The 19,376-nt window shown below is 40.2% G+C and overlaps 1 protein-coding gene across 1 annotated transcript in view; it reads left to right on the plus strand.

Moving 5' to 3' along the window:
* Positions 1 to 515: 515 nt before the first annotated feature.
* The window catches only part of diaph1 (diaphanous related formin 1), a 116,241-nt gene continuing 97,380 nt past the window's right edge, over positions 516 to 19,376 (plus strand). The window contains exon 1 of the mRNA XM_066716274.1: positions 516 to 1,164. Coding sequence (XP_066572371.1) covers positions 1,054 to 1,164 — 111 coding nt within the window. The 5' untranslated portion in view covers positions 516 to 1,053. The remainder of the gene's footprint in view (positions 1,165 to 19,376) is intronic.

Here is a 19,376-nt window from a genome sequence, read left to right on the forward strand (position 1 = left end):
CACTGACTTACCACTTGGGGTGTCAATATAAGAGTTACTTTACAACAAGCTCACGAAAACTACAGTAACAAATAACCAATCAAGTGGTTAAAAGAGCAAGTTATATAGGCTTATCAATCATTTTATATATATGGTAATAACACGATTGGTAACTATTTCCATAAGCCATTACAGAGCTAATGCTAAGGCTAATAATAATAATAATAATAATAATAATAATAATGCATTCTACAGGTATTAGCTGTCTATTTTATTTTTTAATTTCAGTCCAGCTCTGATTCTTCATCTCTAGGTTTGCTTGTTGGTCTCTGTCAAGATGCTAATTCACTGCAGGGTGCCGACAGCCACTGGTCGCGCTCCTGTAGCGCAGATGCCCGCAGCGCTGCGCAGATCTGCAGAATCCCCCGCTCCCATTGGCGGAGCCGCGCAGGTCTGCGGACACCTGCGTGCCCTGCGCCCCGCTGCGCTTCCTGCTGCGCTCAGGTGCAGCCCGGCCTGCGCCTCCTCCCGCAGACCTGTGCGGATTACAGGAAGCGGAGCGGGAGTGCGGGGCAGCCGGCCTGGGGCGGACATGGAGACGAGCTGGCGGGACATGTGCGCTGAAAGCACGGGGCGACGCGGGTAGACGCGCAGCACACAGCCGGCCACTTGTTGGACCAACTTTCACAAGCACCAACTGTGCAAACTTGCGGGATTATAAGCGAATGCTCTGATTACAGACATATTCTGGGGGAAAAAAGAAGAAAACAGTGTATTGATGTGTAGGAGGAAACACCGAGGCGGCACCCGAACTTAACCTCCATTACTGCTACCGGATTCGGGGTTCATTTTAAATTTCCCTCCCTTTTTCCCCGGCCGCGGAGCAGGAGGGGCGTCGCAGTGGATTTGTGCCCGGCAGCCTGCGCTCAGGCCTCGGCGGTCCGCGGCGGGTTCGCACCGGGGGGCGGAAGACGAGGAGACCCAGTGGTGTGTCTGCGTTGGCGCGGCTGACAGCCGAGGGGGGATCGCTGCCGTGTGCCCGTGTGTGTCGGCTGCTTTTTACCGACCGGCGACATGGATCCGCAGGGGGGCAACTCCGCTGCCGCCGGGGTGTCCAGCGGGAAGAGCAGCAAGGACAAGAAGTCCAAGAAAAGCCTGGAGGACGGAGACGGGAAGAAGAAATTTGTACGTATCGTGTTTGTTGTCAGTGTGTGGGCTGTGTGTCTGACAGGAAAGGCGTGTAGGACCCGCACAGGAGAGCCTGTACACCGGCCTCGCAAACTTTACTGAGCGCACTGCAGCGCCCCGAAATATAATAATGTGTGCGATTTCAATAAAGAGGACGCAAAATGGGACCTTTTCATAGTCGCACCACTGCTAACATGCATGCATTGCTATTGTGTGATCGGGCGATAGTAGAGCACAGACCCTGTGTGCCAATCACGTTTTTCCATAATATTATTCTTCATAATAATAATAATAATAAAGTGGCGATGATTGAATTGCTTTCAAATGCACTGCGGGTTTCTTCCGAGGAGCCGCATGTGAGGAAGTACGGTGACTGTTGTTGCGATACCAGATCCAACTTCATGTCATGTGGTGCAGCTGCTCCAGTTGCAAACCCTTTGTGTGGGATCAGTGCTGAGTAGTAGTAGCGTTGTGCATGTGTAATTCAGTCATTCATGGACCTCAAGGTTAAGCGAGCAACAGGTTTCCCTCCTGTGTGTGTGTTATAGTGCAGCTCAAATGCCCGCCGCATGGTCTGAGCTGCAGAAGCGCTAATTCGCTTCGTGAGGAAAGTGTCGAGTGAGTGAGCAGATCTGATGACCTATATCTAGGCAGCAGACGGCTCTGTTCAGGCTCCCATCGGTAGCCTCTGACAATGCCCTCTCTATACCCTTTGTGAGACGTGATAAAGAAACGGCCCATGGCGGGGCAGGCGCATTCCTGAGCCCCCAGATGTGCGCGCTGGGAAAGTTGTCATTGCTGAGCGCATTACGTGTCCTGCTCGACTTCCTGCGATGCACACTGATGGGATCGCTGGTACTTTCTGGAAAGTCGGTGCATAGGAAACTGGACGCACATTCCCGCACAGATGAAAAGAGGAGGGAGCTATACACGGCCACCAGAGCGCTGGACCTGCGTAAAGCACCCCAGGAGCAGACAACATGGTGCATATTTGCTTTAGAGATGAGATGTAGTGTGCTGTGCATGCAGAACCACAGTGTGGGACCACAAGCAGGAGATATCCTTTGCCACAGTACAATAAACCCCAGGTGTCTGGTGTTGTAATGTATCCCACGAGTGCCAGATTAATAAATAAACAAGTCAAAAGATACATTACTTCCAAAATGTAACTGTAGTCTCCTACACTCCCACAGGGGACAGATCTGCACATGCTGGCCGTAATAAAGCTGATGTGTGTGTGCCGTGTCACATTTTGCAGTCCTAAAGCCACCCACCTTCTCCCGACAAGGCTAGATTTAATTTCTGTGGAAGGAGTTTAGTTCAGTGTTTATAAGCTTAAAGAACATGCTTTATTCTTTGATCAGGGCTGATACACTAAGATACAAATTGTGTCTGCGGTTCTGCTGTATTAACCTACTGAAAAGAAAATGCTCCCGTTTGTATTTCAGTAGAGCAACAGACAGCAGAACCGCAGACACAAATGACTAGTTAAATGTAGACATCTGCATGACTGACTTTTGCTTGGGGACAGTTTCCTTGTTCACACCTGCATTGCAAGCCTTTTCACGTGCATTATCATTAGACAATTATTCAAGCTACCGAGAGAGAGAATTTTAGCCTGTCTGCAATTATTATAGAAAGTATAATTAGGAAACCACATCAGTGTGAAATCTACCAAACAGTAGATGGATTTTACACAACTGTACAAATATTTTTCATAACACTCCTGAGAGGAGGGTGAGGTTTTTAGGCTTTCTAACAAAGCTTCAGGTGTGGTTTAGGAGTTTATTTCAAAGCAGCACTAAACACCATCTAAATGGAAATGCTTTCTTTCGTAACGTGTTGTGTATCTTCATGTGTGGTGTGTGTCCTGTCAGTTGTACGTTGTTGTGTCTTGAATAATGCGTCTCTGATGTTCAGTGACTAGTGAATAGTCTCAGGAAATACTTGTGAAAGTTGGAAAGTGTAAATTCTTCAGTGTATTAAAAAGGAGAACAGCATAGGATGTGGGTGATGTTTTTAGCAGTACAAGCCAGTTCCTTCATAACCGTAAATCAGAATAGATAGTCAACGCTTTAAAACATAAGAAAGTGTACATATGAGATCAGGCCATTCGACCCATCGTGCTCATTTGGTGTCCATTAATAATTAAGTGATCCAAGGATCCTATCCAGTTTATTAAATGTTAAATTTTTAAATGTTCCCAAGTTTTCAGCTTCAGCCACATCGCTGGGGAGTTTGTTCAGATTGTGATGACTCTCTGTGTGAAGAAGTGTCTCCTGTTTTCTGTCTTGAATGCCTTGAAGCCCAATTTCCATTTGTGTCCCCTGGTGCGTGTGTCCCTGCTGATCTGGAAAAGCTCCTCTGGTTTGATGTGGTCGATGCCTTTCATGATTTTGAAGACTTGGATCAAGTCCCCACGTAGTCCCCTCTGTTCCAGGGTGAAAAGGTTCAGTTCCTCAGTCTCTCAGTAGGACTTTCCCTTCAGACCTGGAATAAGTCTGGTTGCTCTCCTCTGAACTGCCTCTAGAGCAGCGATATCTTTCTTGAAGTGTGGAGCCCAGAACTGTCCACAGTATCCAGATGAGGTCTAACTAGTGCATTGTACAGTCTGAACATCACTGTCCTTTTTCTCAATTCTACACTTTTGACAATATACCCTAGCATTGTGTTTGCCTTTTTTATTGCTTCCCCTCATTGTTTGGATGGAGAAAGTGAGGAGTCCACATAGACTCCTAGGTCTTTCTCATGCGTCACTTCATCTAGTCCTATTCCTCCCATAGTGTAATTATAGTGGACATTTTTGTTACCTGCATGTATTACCTTGCACTTGTCCACATTGAATTTCATCTGCCAGGTGTCGGCCCAAAACTGAATATTATCTAAGTCCCTTTGTACACTATACAGTACTGCTGCAGAGTTGATTTGTAGTCTGAAAACACTTGGCCTAATCATTTTTGAAAATGGTGTACAGGTTTACATTTGGAAATCAGAGTGACACAATTTTAGAGATCCCCACCCCTTATGTAAACCATTACAAGTACAGTTATTAAGTGGCTTGGGTGGAGACCTTTATGCAATGAAACCGTGTCTTGGCAATCTAGCCCCAAAATGACAGGAGTGAGTCAGTGTTTTTTTTTTTTTTACTCACTGCAGTGTGTGCATTTCTTAATAACATTGTAGAAGTGCAGTTTGTCATGACTATCTTAAGAGTGTATAGGATCTTACTGTGAGCACAAAGAAAAGAGGTGATAAAACAGAAAATACTGTCTCATGAATATGATCTGGTGATACAAAACTGCAGGGTAACTAATACATTTCACCCTTTGATGGACTTGTAATTGTCTGTAGCTGCACAGCACTTTTATATTTGCAGTAAAATCATATCAAATGGTAATACAAAAATATTATAGGAACAAAGAGCAATATGTTTTTTAGCTCTTTGCTTTCTAGTCCAGTAAGTTATATAATTTGTTTGACAAATTAGAAGTGATGAGTTGATATCAAGAAATGGCAAACTATTCATTTTGAAACTGACGAACCTGTTTAGATCAACGTCTTCCTGTGCTCTACATGACGATGTTGTTGGCTGAATTCCCTATCTGATCAGATTCAAAAATGACAGCTAGTCTTTCAATTGATTTTTATTTGGTTAGGTACTTCGCCTCTTGATGCCCACTATCAAAATCATAACCCATTTTACCGATTTTTAGTATTGTTTCATGTTGTTTTCAAAGTGTGGTCCTAGGGAGCGCAATATATTACCTTTATTTGAAGGGAAGTGACTTGTGTACAATAGTTTTTCTTGCAGTGTGTGCTGAGACTAATGCGCGACACACTTTTGCTTCACTGGATCTACATCGCGTAGTAACCAGGAAGAGTAGTCTGATGGCTGAATGTGTAATTGCTCAGCATAGGGAATTATTGCATTGATTAGAGATTCATGTGCACATTAACATCCTTGACCTTAATTTACCCCCCCAAACCGTTTGGAGCGTCCCTTGTGTGCAGACAGTCTTTCTGAGTACTGACTCCTGGAAAGTTTGGTAAACTCTAGCTTCATGTGATGTAACCCCAGTGTGGATTAGTATTGTTTTTGATATCACATTCTTCTAAACAGCATTCCTGTGTTGATAACAAAATAGAAACTAGCTTGAAAGTAACTTACTTGTCAAGTGAGAGGGAAGTGGGGGGAGAAATCATTTAAAACTTCCAAATTATTTTAATTTCATTTGTTGGATGGGTTTTAAGTTACAATTTTTCTCCCCAAGGTGAAACGGTATATTGTTATCCTTTAATATAAAATTTCAAAATGTTTATTTTAAAGATCTTTCAGGCCATGTTTGTGTGTTCATTATTTATCACAATAACCTTGATTTTCGTGTGTTTATTTTGAAATAAATGTTTTTCCATCATCTGCCGAAACTGGAAAATCATCTTTCATGCTCTCCCACATTATGTTTGATATTATGGTTGTAAATAAGACTTGAAGACTGACGACTTATCTTAGACCATTTCAGCGTGCCCTCGTCTTCAGACTCCAGTGTGAGCAGCTGTTGTGCGGAGCTGGAAATCAGTTGTGTTACAATGTCAACTGTGTTTTTTGCCCTTTCTGCTCCGGCTGTTCTTGCCACTTGCAGACGGCGTCGAGCGTGAATCAAAAGTACAGACATTTTTTTTCTTCTTAGTTAAAGCATGTCACACACCAGCTTCAGCTTTAATAGTGAGGTCCAAGCTTGCCCAGGTTGACATAGTTGTACAGTAAAATAGGCACTGTAATCGTGAACCATAAACATATCAGACTGAGAGTCAACAGTAACTACTTTGGCTAAATTATGGTCAGCTGACTTGGGCTGAACAAACTGAACTTATTTCAAAGCTTAAAATCATAGAATAGACTTTAGTGCAAATCAACCAACTGTTAAAATTCAAGGGGGTAAGCAAAACCATGGATCAATCAATTCTGTTATAATTCTACTGATGTATTGATTGATCAATTAAGAGAGAGCTCTAATATTACATTTCCCGTCAATGTTAAGCATAACCTGTGGAGCAGTCTGCAGTCTGCTTGTGTTGATGGTATTGGTCAGGTTGGGTTTTAAAGTTCCCTTCAATGAGCTTACATCAGCACCACTGTGGTTTTGTTTGGTACTCCACCCATTCTATTTAAAGACCTTTATTGGTAAAGTAGCTACATACAGCCCCATGGGCCACATTGTGTGTATGTAGCATTATTTCTAATGTGCTGTATAAATGCCAAATACAATAATCTCTTACGCATGCACAGCTACAGCAAGTCTCAGAATTCTTTCAAGGTTGGCAAGGTTGTAGCATATATAGTTAAATGGTTCGAATCCATTATAAACTATTATTATTTGTACAATCTTAAATAAAACCGGAGTCCTGTGTCAGGGGTTTTCAGTGCCAAAAGTTTTCAGTGCTCTCCAAACAGATCATTTTCTCCAGCCTTGTAGGAAACCTTAACTTTATGTCTATATCTCAGCACTACCTCAGCAGCGTGTAAGTATTGAACTGCCTGTATTGTATAAGAAACAGTAGGAGTTGCTATTACGGCCAAACAGGCACTAGAAAGCTATGCGTTCCTTGCCCCGCCTTCATTCACACCTGTAAATAATACAGGCTTATGCTGTAGCTACAATAGCAGTGCTAACAATGGCAGATGGCCGTCGAAGTTATAATGTACTCAAGTTTCAGCGTTATAATGAGTGGTTTCCAATAACGCAACCAAAGTGAGTTAACAAAAATGTATTTTACTTCCCGAAAGCCTTTGTTCTGAGTTCCAAATTACTGCCACTTGTGTACCAGTGTTGTGCTTTATTTAGGCAATATTGTTTATTTTCAAAATACAAAATTAGAATCTCAAATAAAGACTGTAGGAGATCATGTTTACTGCCCAATTGTGAATTATCTTCAGGCTTAGTTGAAAGTTAATACATTAGTGCTGTAATTATAAAATGGTTGTCTTGAGGTTAATAAAAACAGTACAACTCCACAGTTTCCATATTTAGATGTGCTTCAATTAGAAAGTTATGTAACATGAATACAATTTTGGGGAAAGTGTGAAAACCAATGTAGTGTTCGCCGTGTACGTTTGTCTCGGACAACCCTTCATTATGTCAAAATGAGATTCTAGATTTCATACTGAGATAATGAGGGACTGCTACACACACACACCATCAAAATTCACAGTGAAAAACCTATCATGAAGGTGTCAGGCTAATTAATTGTTACAACTGTATGAGCAGAAGATTTGATTAAGAAAATATTCACCGTAATAAAAAAAATATATTACATTGGAAAAAAGGACAATTTTAATTAACAGTACAGAGGACATTAGACTAGGTGTCACAATAATGTTTATAGTGTTTTGTATTTGAGTAATGTATCTAATTTATGCATTAAAATTAAGTGTAGTAATGCAATTAGGGTTACATTTTGGTACATTGTGTATCTACAGTGTTGACTAATCTAGGTATCGTGGGCCTGGCTTCAATTTGTCATGTTGGCTTCGGTGAGTGTAGGATGCAAATCGTACATTTGCATGGGAGTATCGGTTATAGTTGTGTAGTTTGGCAACACAGTGTTGCAGATAATGACTATATTTGGTGAAAGGTAGGGACTTTGAACTACCCTTCTCATTAGCTGTAAGCCTCTTAAGAGCTACGGCAGTCTGCATTGTAGCTTTTGTTTCCACTTCTGTTGGTCTGCATGGTCAGGTAGTTTATTTGTGCCTGAACTAAAAAAAGAGATGGGTTACTTTGTGTTAATCGGCAGATTCTGACAGGTAAACGGGCGGGGAGTAACTAGCTGATATCAAGCCAAATCTAGGGGATGGGTAAATTGAGTGTATTTAAACTTGGATATAGAGCCTATTTAAAAACTGAACAAGAGTGTGAAGCATGGTCCTAGTTTAAAACCTTCTGTATCTAGCTGTCAGTCTCTAGATAATACAGAATATATGGCCACTATAGTCTCTCTCTTCAGGGGAAACATTATGTAACAGGCTGTGTGATGATCATTACTGAAACTGATCATCATTGTTCAAATAATCCACTGCACAGGCCCTGTAATATTGAGCACAGTTTTGAGATGCCCAAGCACTATCCATCTGTTTAATAACTAATCCTCCATATAGGATCCTGGATTCGAGTTAAATGTGTATGTATATCACACACACACACACACACACACACACACACACACACACATATACAGTGCATCCGGAAAGTATTCACAGCGCTTCACTTTTGAAGGATGGAGGCCACTGTGCTCTTCAATGCTGCAGAATTTTTTCTGTACCCTTCCCCAGATCTGTGCCTCGATACAATCCTGTCTCGGAGGTCTACAATTCCTTGGACTTGATGGCTTGGTTTGTGCTTTGACATGCACTGTTAACTGTGGGACCTTATATAGACAGGTGTGTGCCTTTCCAAGTCATGTCCAATCAACTGAATTTACCACAGGTGGACTCCAATCAAGTCGTAGAAACATCTCAAGGATGATCAGTGGAAACAGGATGCACCTGAGCTGGTATTGTTTGTAGAATTTTGAGGAAAATAATGAATTGAATCCATTTTGGAATAAGGCTGTAACATAACAAAATGTGGAAAAAGTGAAGCGCTGTGAATACTTTCCGGATGCACTGTAGATACCTTATAGTGTCTTGCCTTCTGGTTATGTATCCATCTTAACCAAAATGAAATGGGATGCTGCAGCTCCTAGCAGAACTACTTAGTTTGTCTCCCCCCCTGGATTAAATTAAACCTTTGTACAATTCTCCAGTATAATCTGTGGATGGCATGTGAAACAAATGGCAAGTGTCAAGCTAAGCCCAGATACAATACCTCTCACTCCCTGACGCAGCTTTGAACAGCTCAAACAGCTGGCTGTGGTGGGGGCATGATGGTGTGTATTCTGCTGCCTGGGATGTCCAGTGGCTTTGATTGCTGGTAATATCTTACCAAGGCGTAAGGAAACTGGGGTCCCCTGGGTGCCTATGGAAAACAACAGGGCCGGGACTCCTGAACCTGTTCTAAACCGCTCATAGAATGGGACAGATGTTCGGGTGGAGAAGAGGTTACCCATGGAAGTCTAATTTTTTTAAATAGTGTATGCATCGGCCAATGCACTCCCACATATCACTTCTCGGTGGCGTGGACTGAAACTTGCCGGGGACTGCCAAGTGACAAATATGGTCATCGGAAATTAATGCTTTGTAGGTCTCCTGTCCGTATCCGATGTAAGCAAATCTGTCGAGGGAACTCTGAGTTTTCACCACCGTAGTCAAGCCATCCTGGTCTTCCGCGTTTATCCCTGTCATAAGTCGTGAGGCTCAGCCTGTTTGTCTGGTGTATTTGTGCCCTTCCCCCCCATGCTGCACAATCCATGACCTCCTGTCCCTGACTTAAGGAATTGAACTGACAGTTCTCAAATAGCATTATCAGTCCAATGGGCCTGTTTAAAGGGCAGCTCACTGAGATAGCAAATTTCCGCATACCTTGTGCAAATCTCCAGATCGTGCTCAGTGATTTCTACATTCTTTGTTTTTTGACAGCTGTTGAGTAATCTACAGTTGAACAGTAGCAGCTGACAAAAGCAAAGCTTGTTAAATGCTCAATTTTTAAAATAATCTATATTCTTGCATACTAAGTCAATCTAACTTGCGTTGGAGTGGTAAGCAATGCTGCAATGGCCAATCAAGCCAGTGCACAAGTGTTGTAGACATTAAAAAAAAAAGACAAATAAAACCTTCTGTAATTCTTGTTTATTGTCCACAGATCAGTTATATTTAGATTTTGAACTTGTCTTGTGATTTGGTGTTGACTGGGGAAAGCAATTCAAACACAAGATGTATTATTCTCAATCAAGACGCATTGCATAATATGTATTTATTTCCCTCATTTAATAACTGTAAATGTTGTGCCTTGTATCCGTCAGGCTTCAATAATCCTGTTTTAACCACAAAGCGGTTTGTTGTCGTCCCCCTGTAAAGAAAACGCAAAACAAGCGCGGTCATTTGCTGCAGTGTACAATGGACTAAAATTAGCAGTCAGTTTTGACGCCCTTGGTTCTTTGTTACCAAGCAACAACATTTCGAATACTATCCCCGTCTTCAGATTGCTCCTCTCCAGCACACTGCGCATAGCGAGAGCCCGGTTTACATACAGAAACATGATCGTTAGCGAGTCTTTTCATTGTTACAGAGGCTTATATTGCAAAGCATGCAAAGATGCCAGTTTGTGACACTGGCTATAGTTTTTGAAAAAGCTTTCTCAACCTGTATTGTCTGGTTTCGTGTGTTAGCAGTGAATAACAGAGTGGAATGGATACAGTCGAATATAAAAGCCTATTTATGTTCTTGCATTAGAACTTGAAAAGATGTTCTAAAATCTGCTGAAGATGGATTAATTAGCCTATTTAGCACAATATGGGCTGGTTTCACAGGCTCTGATTTACACTGCTCTTGGACTACCCAATGTTATTTTGGTAATCACGGTCTGTGTATGTATTTATACTTGTATAAATAAGATGGAAATGAGTCTAGGAAGAAGTAGTTTGTCAAAAGGAAGTTATTTATTAAATAGTTTTGGCTATGTGCCTTGCTTTTAAATTTTTCTCAACAGGCTTATAAATTAGACCCTCTTAAAGGTAGAAGGCATTTTTTTCATCTCTCAAAAAAGGAAATCTACTCACTGCTAAAGGAGGTGAAGTTAAACCTGTGGTTTTTAGTTGATTTGTATGGCTCTTAACAGGAGCCTACAGTGAGCAGCAACAGGAAATGCAGAGCACATCAAGCAGGAAGTTCAAACTTTCTCCAAATGTTGTGCTAAGTGTCAATGAGAAATTCAGTGAATGCTGAACGATATCGTTTTTTAATTGTGTATATTAAGACCTGTATATTTTGGTTTCTGTTAGGACTGAAGGCCACAATGTGATCTGTAACAGAATGCATTATTATGGAAAATGGCACCATTGTTTGTAATGTTTTTTAAAAACACATGCGAGAAAATAAAAATACATCTGTTATCCATGTTTATTTGTCCAAAACAAATGTGTGCTGTTTTTCTGAAAAACTGACTAGGGATAGAATTTGTCAGGTGGATACGTCATGTTAGTCCAGATCAATTATTTTCATGTCCCTGTGCATGTGGTAAAACACCCTTTTACATTTAGTGTTATTTGTGTACCATGTGTATACAAAACACTACCCTGTTATAGCGTTTGTTTGTGTGTTTTTTGGTTTTGTTCCCTTGCAGTATTTGAACAAAGCCATGGTGTGATCTGTGTAGGAAGTCTAGGCTAGTAGTTGTTGAAAAACAGTGGGCATCTACACATCAGCCCCTGTTTTGGCATCTTTCTTAACCTTTGCTGACCTACTTTATCTTTCTGCTGCACATCTACATTTAGACAGTCTACCCACTGACCTTAATGCACACCTGAGCAGTAGGGGTTTACTGTGTGAGTCTGTAAACGTGTAGCATGCAGCTGCTCAATGAGGAGCCTTTAGTGACAGCAAGTTGTGTGTCCAGGAGTCTGTGTATCAAAACATCTCTTGGTTTGAAAGATGCCTCTGAGTGATTAAGTCTTAGATCTGTGACTTGCACCAGTCTGTGTGGGACAGGTTTCTAACAGAGAGAGCGCAAGGCTAAGCTACATCTGTGGCCGCCTTTCCTTCAGTGCTCGGGTTTTGCCTCATTTCCTGTTTCATGTAAAGACATTTCTACTGTTGTTTTCTGTGTGGTTCTGTGCTGCTATGTAACAGACGGCTGCTTAATCATTGGCTGACACACACGCGTACCAAAACGGTAACTTCCTGCCTCTGAAACCAAAAGGAGAAGTGGTGAGGGAGTTTTTCTCATGTTTCGAGCGTGTCACTTCATGGTGTGGAAGATAAAACTTCTCACTAAGCTGTGAGGTGGTTGGTCAATACCCTTCTGGAAGGGGCTGGTAAACGATGCTCTTTGCTACACATATTAAAGTGTTTGTTTTGTTTTTAAAATGGAAATGAGAGAGCAGAAGCCACCAGCTGAGTGTTTTCACATGGTTTTATCTGTGAAATGAGATGCCCTATACAAGCACAATTGAGTAGCTCTTAATGGTGGACTAATCTGACAATTCAATTGACTCTGGTATATTAGATCCCATTACTGTGTTGTTTAATGCAATACCTATTGCTTGTTTGGTGGCTTGTGACAGGAAAACCCTTTGTCTTCAAGTTATAAATGTTATGACATTGTATGATACCTGACTTGTTTGGTTCCAGTGTTGTGTAAAGAAAAGGGTGCTATTGATTTAATTTGCATGAATATTTTTGTCTGACTGGGGCCTAAATATATTGTCCAACATAAGGGCTAATGATGTCAGACCCTGATCCACTACAGGACATTAAAAAAAAAAAAAAAAAAAACTCATAACATTGTTGTGGCATGCAATTCCCAAAGCAGTATTTGTGTCCTCCTAAGGAAACTGCGTGGGTTGAGCTCACCTTAATTATTGGACATTAATCAGTTTAATCTGCCTATTTTGTCTACCTCTCGTATACTTTAGTTGCCAGATCACAGCACTTAACTGCACTTAAGGTACAAATTGCTTAGAAATCCTAGGCACCCATGGTAAAATGTCACCCCCTCCAACCCCATGGAGCTTTCTGTTATCATTTCTTGTCAGACTCTCCAGATGATTTAAACATCTCTGTGTTGCATAATAATGAAGAGATGCTGAATATCAAATTAACAACACGGTACCTTGTGATCACTTTTGAATATTAGCTTTCCTGGAAGGCAAGGATATCCCTGGACACTATTTTGTGCCCCTAAGCAAAGTACAATTGATTATAAATGAATATGAATAGACATTGTGATTCACGATCTCCAACTAAAGAAACTGAAACTCGTAGCTAGAGAATCCAGGCTTAGATTAATGGAGGTCAGGATAGCCTTTTGTTTCATTGAAGTAAATGTCTTGGAAGCAGTTTCTTCATGGGCGTAATCTGTAATCTGAGGGTAGTGACCTAGAATTTAGAAATTAATATAGTTAATAAGGTACTTTTTTACTACTACTACTAGAACAATATTGATAATAGAATGATGTGTGTTATTGTATTGTGTGTTGTGTTCTCTAATGGATAAGTTACATTTGTTTAGTTTCTATATCATTTGAACAGAAAAACAATTGGCAGTAGAGCTCATCTCTCTATATAAATCAGCATCCTGGTCACATGACCCTCTCCCTCATTCAGGGGGACTGTGGCAGCCTGCTAGTCTGTGGTTGAGTGGAGGAGGTGCTTCCTGTCTTGTTCAATGTATCCAGGGACCCCAGTGCCCTGTCTATCTCTAAATGCCATCACAGTTGCTTCCCATCTGAGGGCAACCCCCTCATACACTGATGGGAGATTTTAAGATAGGGTGCTCACTGGGAACCGCCCCTGGAAATGCGTCTGCGCTGAACCGGCTCGCCAGCCACGGCCACAGCGGAGTCCTGTCTGCTTTCCAGTCACCGCAGTGAGGTGGCGTCTGTCGTGAGGAGCTGCCAGGGTTTCTGGGTACAGGGTTTCTAGTGATTAGGAGAATGATTAATCCAGGGTCAGCGCACGGTTTCCAGCAGCTCTCCTTCTGGTGTTTACTCCACTGTCTGCTTGCCCCGCTCTTTGGCTTAACTGTGATCCAAGCACACAGCAAATAGGCCACAGTACAAGGCAGGCAAGGAGGAGAATTTAGCAATGCAGCTATTTCCTGTTATCTGAATGTTTGTTTTATTTATTTTTTATAGGGTACTTCTGTCTTTTCAGATAGGTGCATGCTTGAATCTCACAGATGTTCATTTTATAATAACAAATACGTTACAATGAATTAATGAATGAATGTGTGAAATGAGTCTTGAGGTATATCTGCTGTGTCAGTATGGTAGTGGATGGCAGATTCGCGCCTCTAAAGCTCTAAATGGTCACTGGAACTAATACTGCGTTTACACTGCAAGGTCGCCTCCTCCCTCAAAGACAGTCCACCAAAGAACTACGAACACCTTGCTCCTTCCCAGGTGTTTTAGAGGTTAATCAGAGTACATTCGTTAGTCATTTTAAGATCCATACATGTTTTGTACACAATTAAAACTATAATCAATACACAGTGAGTACGAAACCTGTGAACACACACCCATAAAAAACTTTCCTTGTTTATAAATCTAAACAACCTATTAAAATATTTTTTACACTTACATTCTGGTAGAGGATTGCAATGCCATTAAACCAATACGTAACAAATGTATATGCAATAATTATTAATGATCAAATTAACAAGGTTTTTAAAATATATTTTAATGGTGGTAAAGACATTTAAAAACAAGTATTCACACAAGATAAATTCGTTTCCCCCCCTACACTTAAACTCATTTACAACATTTAGAAGTCAACAATATATTCTTTAGTTAAAGACAACAGTTAATGATTTGACAAATAAGTGGTCTGTTTGAAGATGTCACAGATTAATCATTTATTGTTGTTCCACTTGGAGGATTTGCCTGCAGTGACTTTCAAGTCATGGGGAAAACTTGTTTATATGACTTCCCTGTGCTATCTTTCTACAGTGCGGTTCACAGAGAACAAATGGGATTTTGAACCGGTCACACAGTTTAAATGAATCACACAGAATAAGTCAGTTTTTAGATGCCTGAATCATTTGTAATACTGAGTCATAAGGCGTTCGGAAGGCCTCATGTTAATTGCAATAAGTAGGACACAGTGTGTCTAATACAGCACAAATATGTGTAGTAAGCTGCAGTGACCAAAACTACATACCTTGTGGTCTTTACAATCTCATGAATCTGATTTTAATTATTTTCTAATATAAACATCTGTAATTTAAATAAAGAAAATCAAAATATGAAAAGGAAAATTTGTAATTTGTAATTTGGTAAACCATATTCAGGTTTGAGGTTTGATGACCAACAGGTTTGATGCTATTGTAAACTAGAGTTTACCGTACTTCCGGCCAAGTAATATACCATAGGTCCAGTTATTTGTGTCGGTTATTGAAATAAACCATATCCTGTTTGTTTCTTTCAAGTGGTATACCAAATAAAATAAACTGTAACCATTGTAAAATAATGTAAACATGTCGTCTTCGTCTTTTCCTAAATTAAACATGGTTAATTTAGTGTGGTCTGCAGGGATCTCCCCCACAATTTAGGTGGTTTGCAAAACAACCCACCCTAAGTCTTTCAGTACATAAAATCCGCAGTATTCTTTCCCTGGTGATCTAATGACGTAAATATACACTTCTGTACACAGACCTATCTCACAGAACAGAAATGCACTGTAAGGTAATCTTGTGAAGTAATGGGAGTTGATTATTGGATTTGCTGGAACAGGGTGTCTGGGGGCTTTCCAGAGGGATTTACACACTCCAAAGGTTATTGTATAGTACCTCAGCAGGATCATTAATCTTTCTGCTCACTAGCACTTTATATGTATACAGTATATATATCATTCTGGTCTCCACTTTCTGTGTTGTGAATTACTGTGATGAGTTAACTTCTTGTTGCATGCTTCAGTGGAAGTTAGTTTGGGCTCAAAAGTATCAATTTCCCTTGCATGACAGCATCTTGATAGCTTCCTGCATGAACAATTGGTGCAGGGAGGGGGCTGTTCTGCGCTGGGTGTGTCACCGAGTGTGTGACGGAAAGAATGGTCCACTCTTTGGCTGCACCTTGCACTGCTATTGTCATTGCTGAAGTATGACAAGTATTTGGCTGCTATAGTAACCTGTCCACACAGTAAATACATAGGCTATAGATCTTTTTTTAAATGCCTCCAGTAATTTGTTGAATGTACTTCACGGTACTTCATTTGATATGGCCTGGCGCTTGCATAGTGACAATAGGTTAAACACTGTCAACTTTTCTAGTCTGTTCTAGATTGCGATCAAGTGGTACACTTTCTTAATGAGCTTGAACAACAGTCACACAATCTACATACTTCCAGATGTGCTGGATTTCTTTGGACATACTTAATATAAATGTGTTGTCAAATCGAACCCGAATGCCAAAAGAACAGTATCCAATTTAATTTATCATACTAGGATCTTTAAGTTTGTCTATTGAATGGTGCGTTTGTTTTGATACCAAGGCACATTGATTCTTTGCAGATGTTTTACTTCCCTTTTTAATCAGGATTTGACTTTGTTGACCAGTTTTATTTTGAGGTTTCTTTTATCAGTGTAGGAAGTATATCTGTTGCCATTATTGCTTAGAACTTAGCTGTGTCAGAATAAGAGATTCTTGCATTTTGAAGTGTGACACAGTGTGTAGCTGTCATATACCCACAAGGGACCAGAAGTTTTTGGGGAAAGTCCAATACATTAGACCTGGACAAAAACAAAATCACCCAACTAAATCTTGAAAGGCAATGGGAGCGACGTGCAAGTAGTACAAAATGTCTCATTTACATGCTGTAAGCTCAGTGATTTGTGTGTGGAGTACAAAATGGTTATGATTGAACCCCTTCTTCATCTGAGGGGGTCTAGACAATATAATACAGTACAGTGCTAAAAGAAGTGATAGTTCTGCTAACGGCTCCACAATCACTTCCATTGTTTGTACCATGAAGACAACGATGCCCAGTTCAAATACACAGTTTGTGTGTCTTCACAGGGACTCACTTAAAATGCTTTGAAGGATTGAAAAACCATGCAGCATGTGTGCTCCCTGGGTGCTAAGGTACAGTGATGTCACCAAGTAAACTGAATGGTCAGGGCCCATTGCTTTGAATTCCAGTTTTTGTTTTTAATTTCTTGTGTATATAAATATATGTATTCCTAACGGAGGAAAACACACTGTTGTAGTTTTCATTTGGATGTTTTACAGATATTTGTATGATCCTGGCATTAATCCTGGTAGCTGCATCGGCGCCAGTGCTACCATGGCTATATGTCGTGTCTGTATTTTCAGTCTCGCTTTCTTTGGCAGTTTTAGTCATTCACGCTTGCCACTGTGGCTAAACCTGTTAGTCATGTAATAAGGATTTTTTCCTTTGAAAAAAGGGAATGTAAAACAAGAAAGGAACCGTCCTCCATAGCTTGTTGTGGCACCTATTGCTGGTGTCCAGTTTTGTGATTACTGTTGAGGATTTAGGAGAAAAGGCCTGCGGTGGAAAAAGTTGATTCAAGTTCATGCAGACTAGCAGACCTTGCGAATTCTCAAAATGTGGACAAATGAGAAATGGTCAGGCCTGTACTTCATGAAACCTTTACTGTTACTGTGCTTCACTTCTACACGTTACTAAGTACCTCAAACATAACTTACTTGTTTATGTATTTGTGCCTTTGTTTTCTTTGGTACGAGACTACTGACATTTTTTGCATCCCCTGCTAAATTACTGATAGAAAATGTTATTTTCAGGACATAAATACATCACAATCAGGTTCACATTACTGGACTGTTTGACATTAAAAGCCCCTCCCTAGTGGAGTTATTTAAGGGCTTCAGTAGTGAAACCAACAATTTTGTGTGGTGTAATGTGAGAAGTTGTATACAAAGAGGACTGTGCAAGGAAATGATACAGTTGTGTTTCCGGTTTGATTATCTGTTAATTGCTAGGAACTCGAATGCCTCTGAGGCATGTTTGGGCATAGCTTTACATTTGGTTTAATTTATGTAGGCCTATTTCAAATGTGTCTTGGTATTACTGGGCTAGGAAGAAAAGAGAAAAAACAAAATGACACATGACTAACAGGTTTAGCAGTAGTGGCAAGCTTAAATCTAAGATGAACCAAAATAAATAACTTTCAAAAGAGTTGCAAGGTACATGGAAATTATGTATTTGGCAGCGTGTTTTTAGTGTGGGTGGCATCAATCTCATTAAAATTATATTAGATACTGTAACAACCTAAGCAATAGAGAATAACAAGTACAATCTTGCCTTATTTAGACAAGTAATGGATTTATTTTTAATGGAGTATTACTTTGAATCTTTTACAATTAATACTTAATCTGCTTTTTTTAATGAAGAAGTGATAGAAACTACAATGATGCCTTTTAAAAGCTGATTGATTCTGAAGCAGATTTCTAAAACAGAGTTGGATTATAGTCGTGTGTTTTTACCTGCCGTGGATGTAAAGAATTATGGCTCTTTTACCAACACACACCTGTTCTGTTACATAGTATTAACTAGTAGTACTATTAAGCAGTATGATGTTAATATCAATGCCTTTCATCTTTATTAATCGTTATACATTTTTTGTGACACATTTCAGAATATACAGGTTTGAGAAGAAACCGAAATGAATCCATAATTTAATCCTAAAACTCAATCATCATCTTTGTTGCCACTGTGTTGTACATGCAATCCTGTGTTAGCATGACTATCTGTGAAAAATACATGACTGTTGATGTAGTCAGTAGGGTAACGTCTGACATGCCCTTTCAAACACGCACACAGCAGGATCAGAGTTTTTGCTTTTCCAATAGAATAGTGCCTGGTGCCTCTGTGTTCACTATGAGTGAAATCTCTCGGTTATCGATAGTGCCTACACAGGGAGCAAACCCACTGTATTATTAATGGGTGTGAGTGTGTTTGACGTGAAATACTTCCTGGATTATTTGAATGGAAGCATATCTGTACGACACAAAGTGAAGTGAGATCAACTCTGACTTTCAGCTGCTCAGTTCAGTCCTGCCTGTCATAGACTTGTTCAGTTGGAGATTGATAGCTTGGGTGGTGGTGTTTTTTTATTTTTTTATTTCATTTTTATTTCTGTTAGTCTGATATAACACCTTATGAACCCCTTCACAGGAGAGTCCTTAGTTATTATTTTTGTAAAGGAATGAAACGTGACATCTGTCATGTCTTGGCATTAGATTTTTGAACAATAAGTCACAACAGGTGAATGTACCTACATGTTGTCTCTTCACCTGTAGGCCGATAGACAAGTGTCTCAGGATATGTTACATTCATTACAGTACCTCTAAAAAAGATACTTTCAACACACAATTACGTTAAAATATAAGGAATACAGGATTGTGTGTAACAGAGGTGTCATCAAGTCATTATTTTGCAAGTCCAAATAAGTCCCAAGTCTTTTTGCTTCAAGTTCAAGTAAGTCTAAAGTTTTCAATTTTGAGCTTCAAGTCTTCGTCTTTTATAATTACCACTTCTGATTTTCTTTATACTTTAAGTAATACAATACATAACACAG

Source organism: Amia ocellicauda, chromosome 11, assembly GCF_036373705.1.
Source record: "Amia ocellicauda isolate fAmiCal2 chromosome 11, fAmiCal2.hap1, whole genome shotgun sequence".
Classification (NCBI taxonomy): Eukaryota; Metazoa; Chordata; class Actinopteri; order Amiiformes; family Amiidae; genus Amia; species Amia ocellicauda.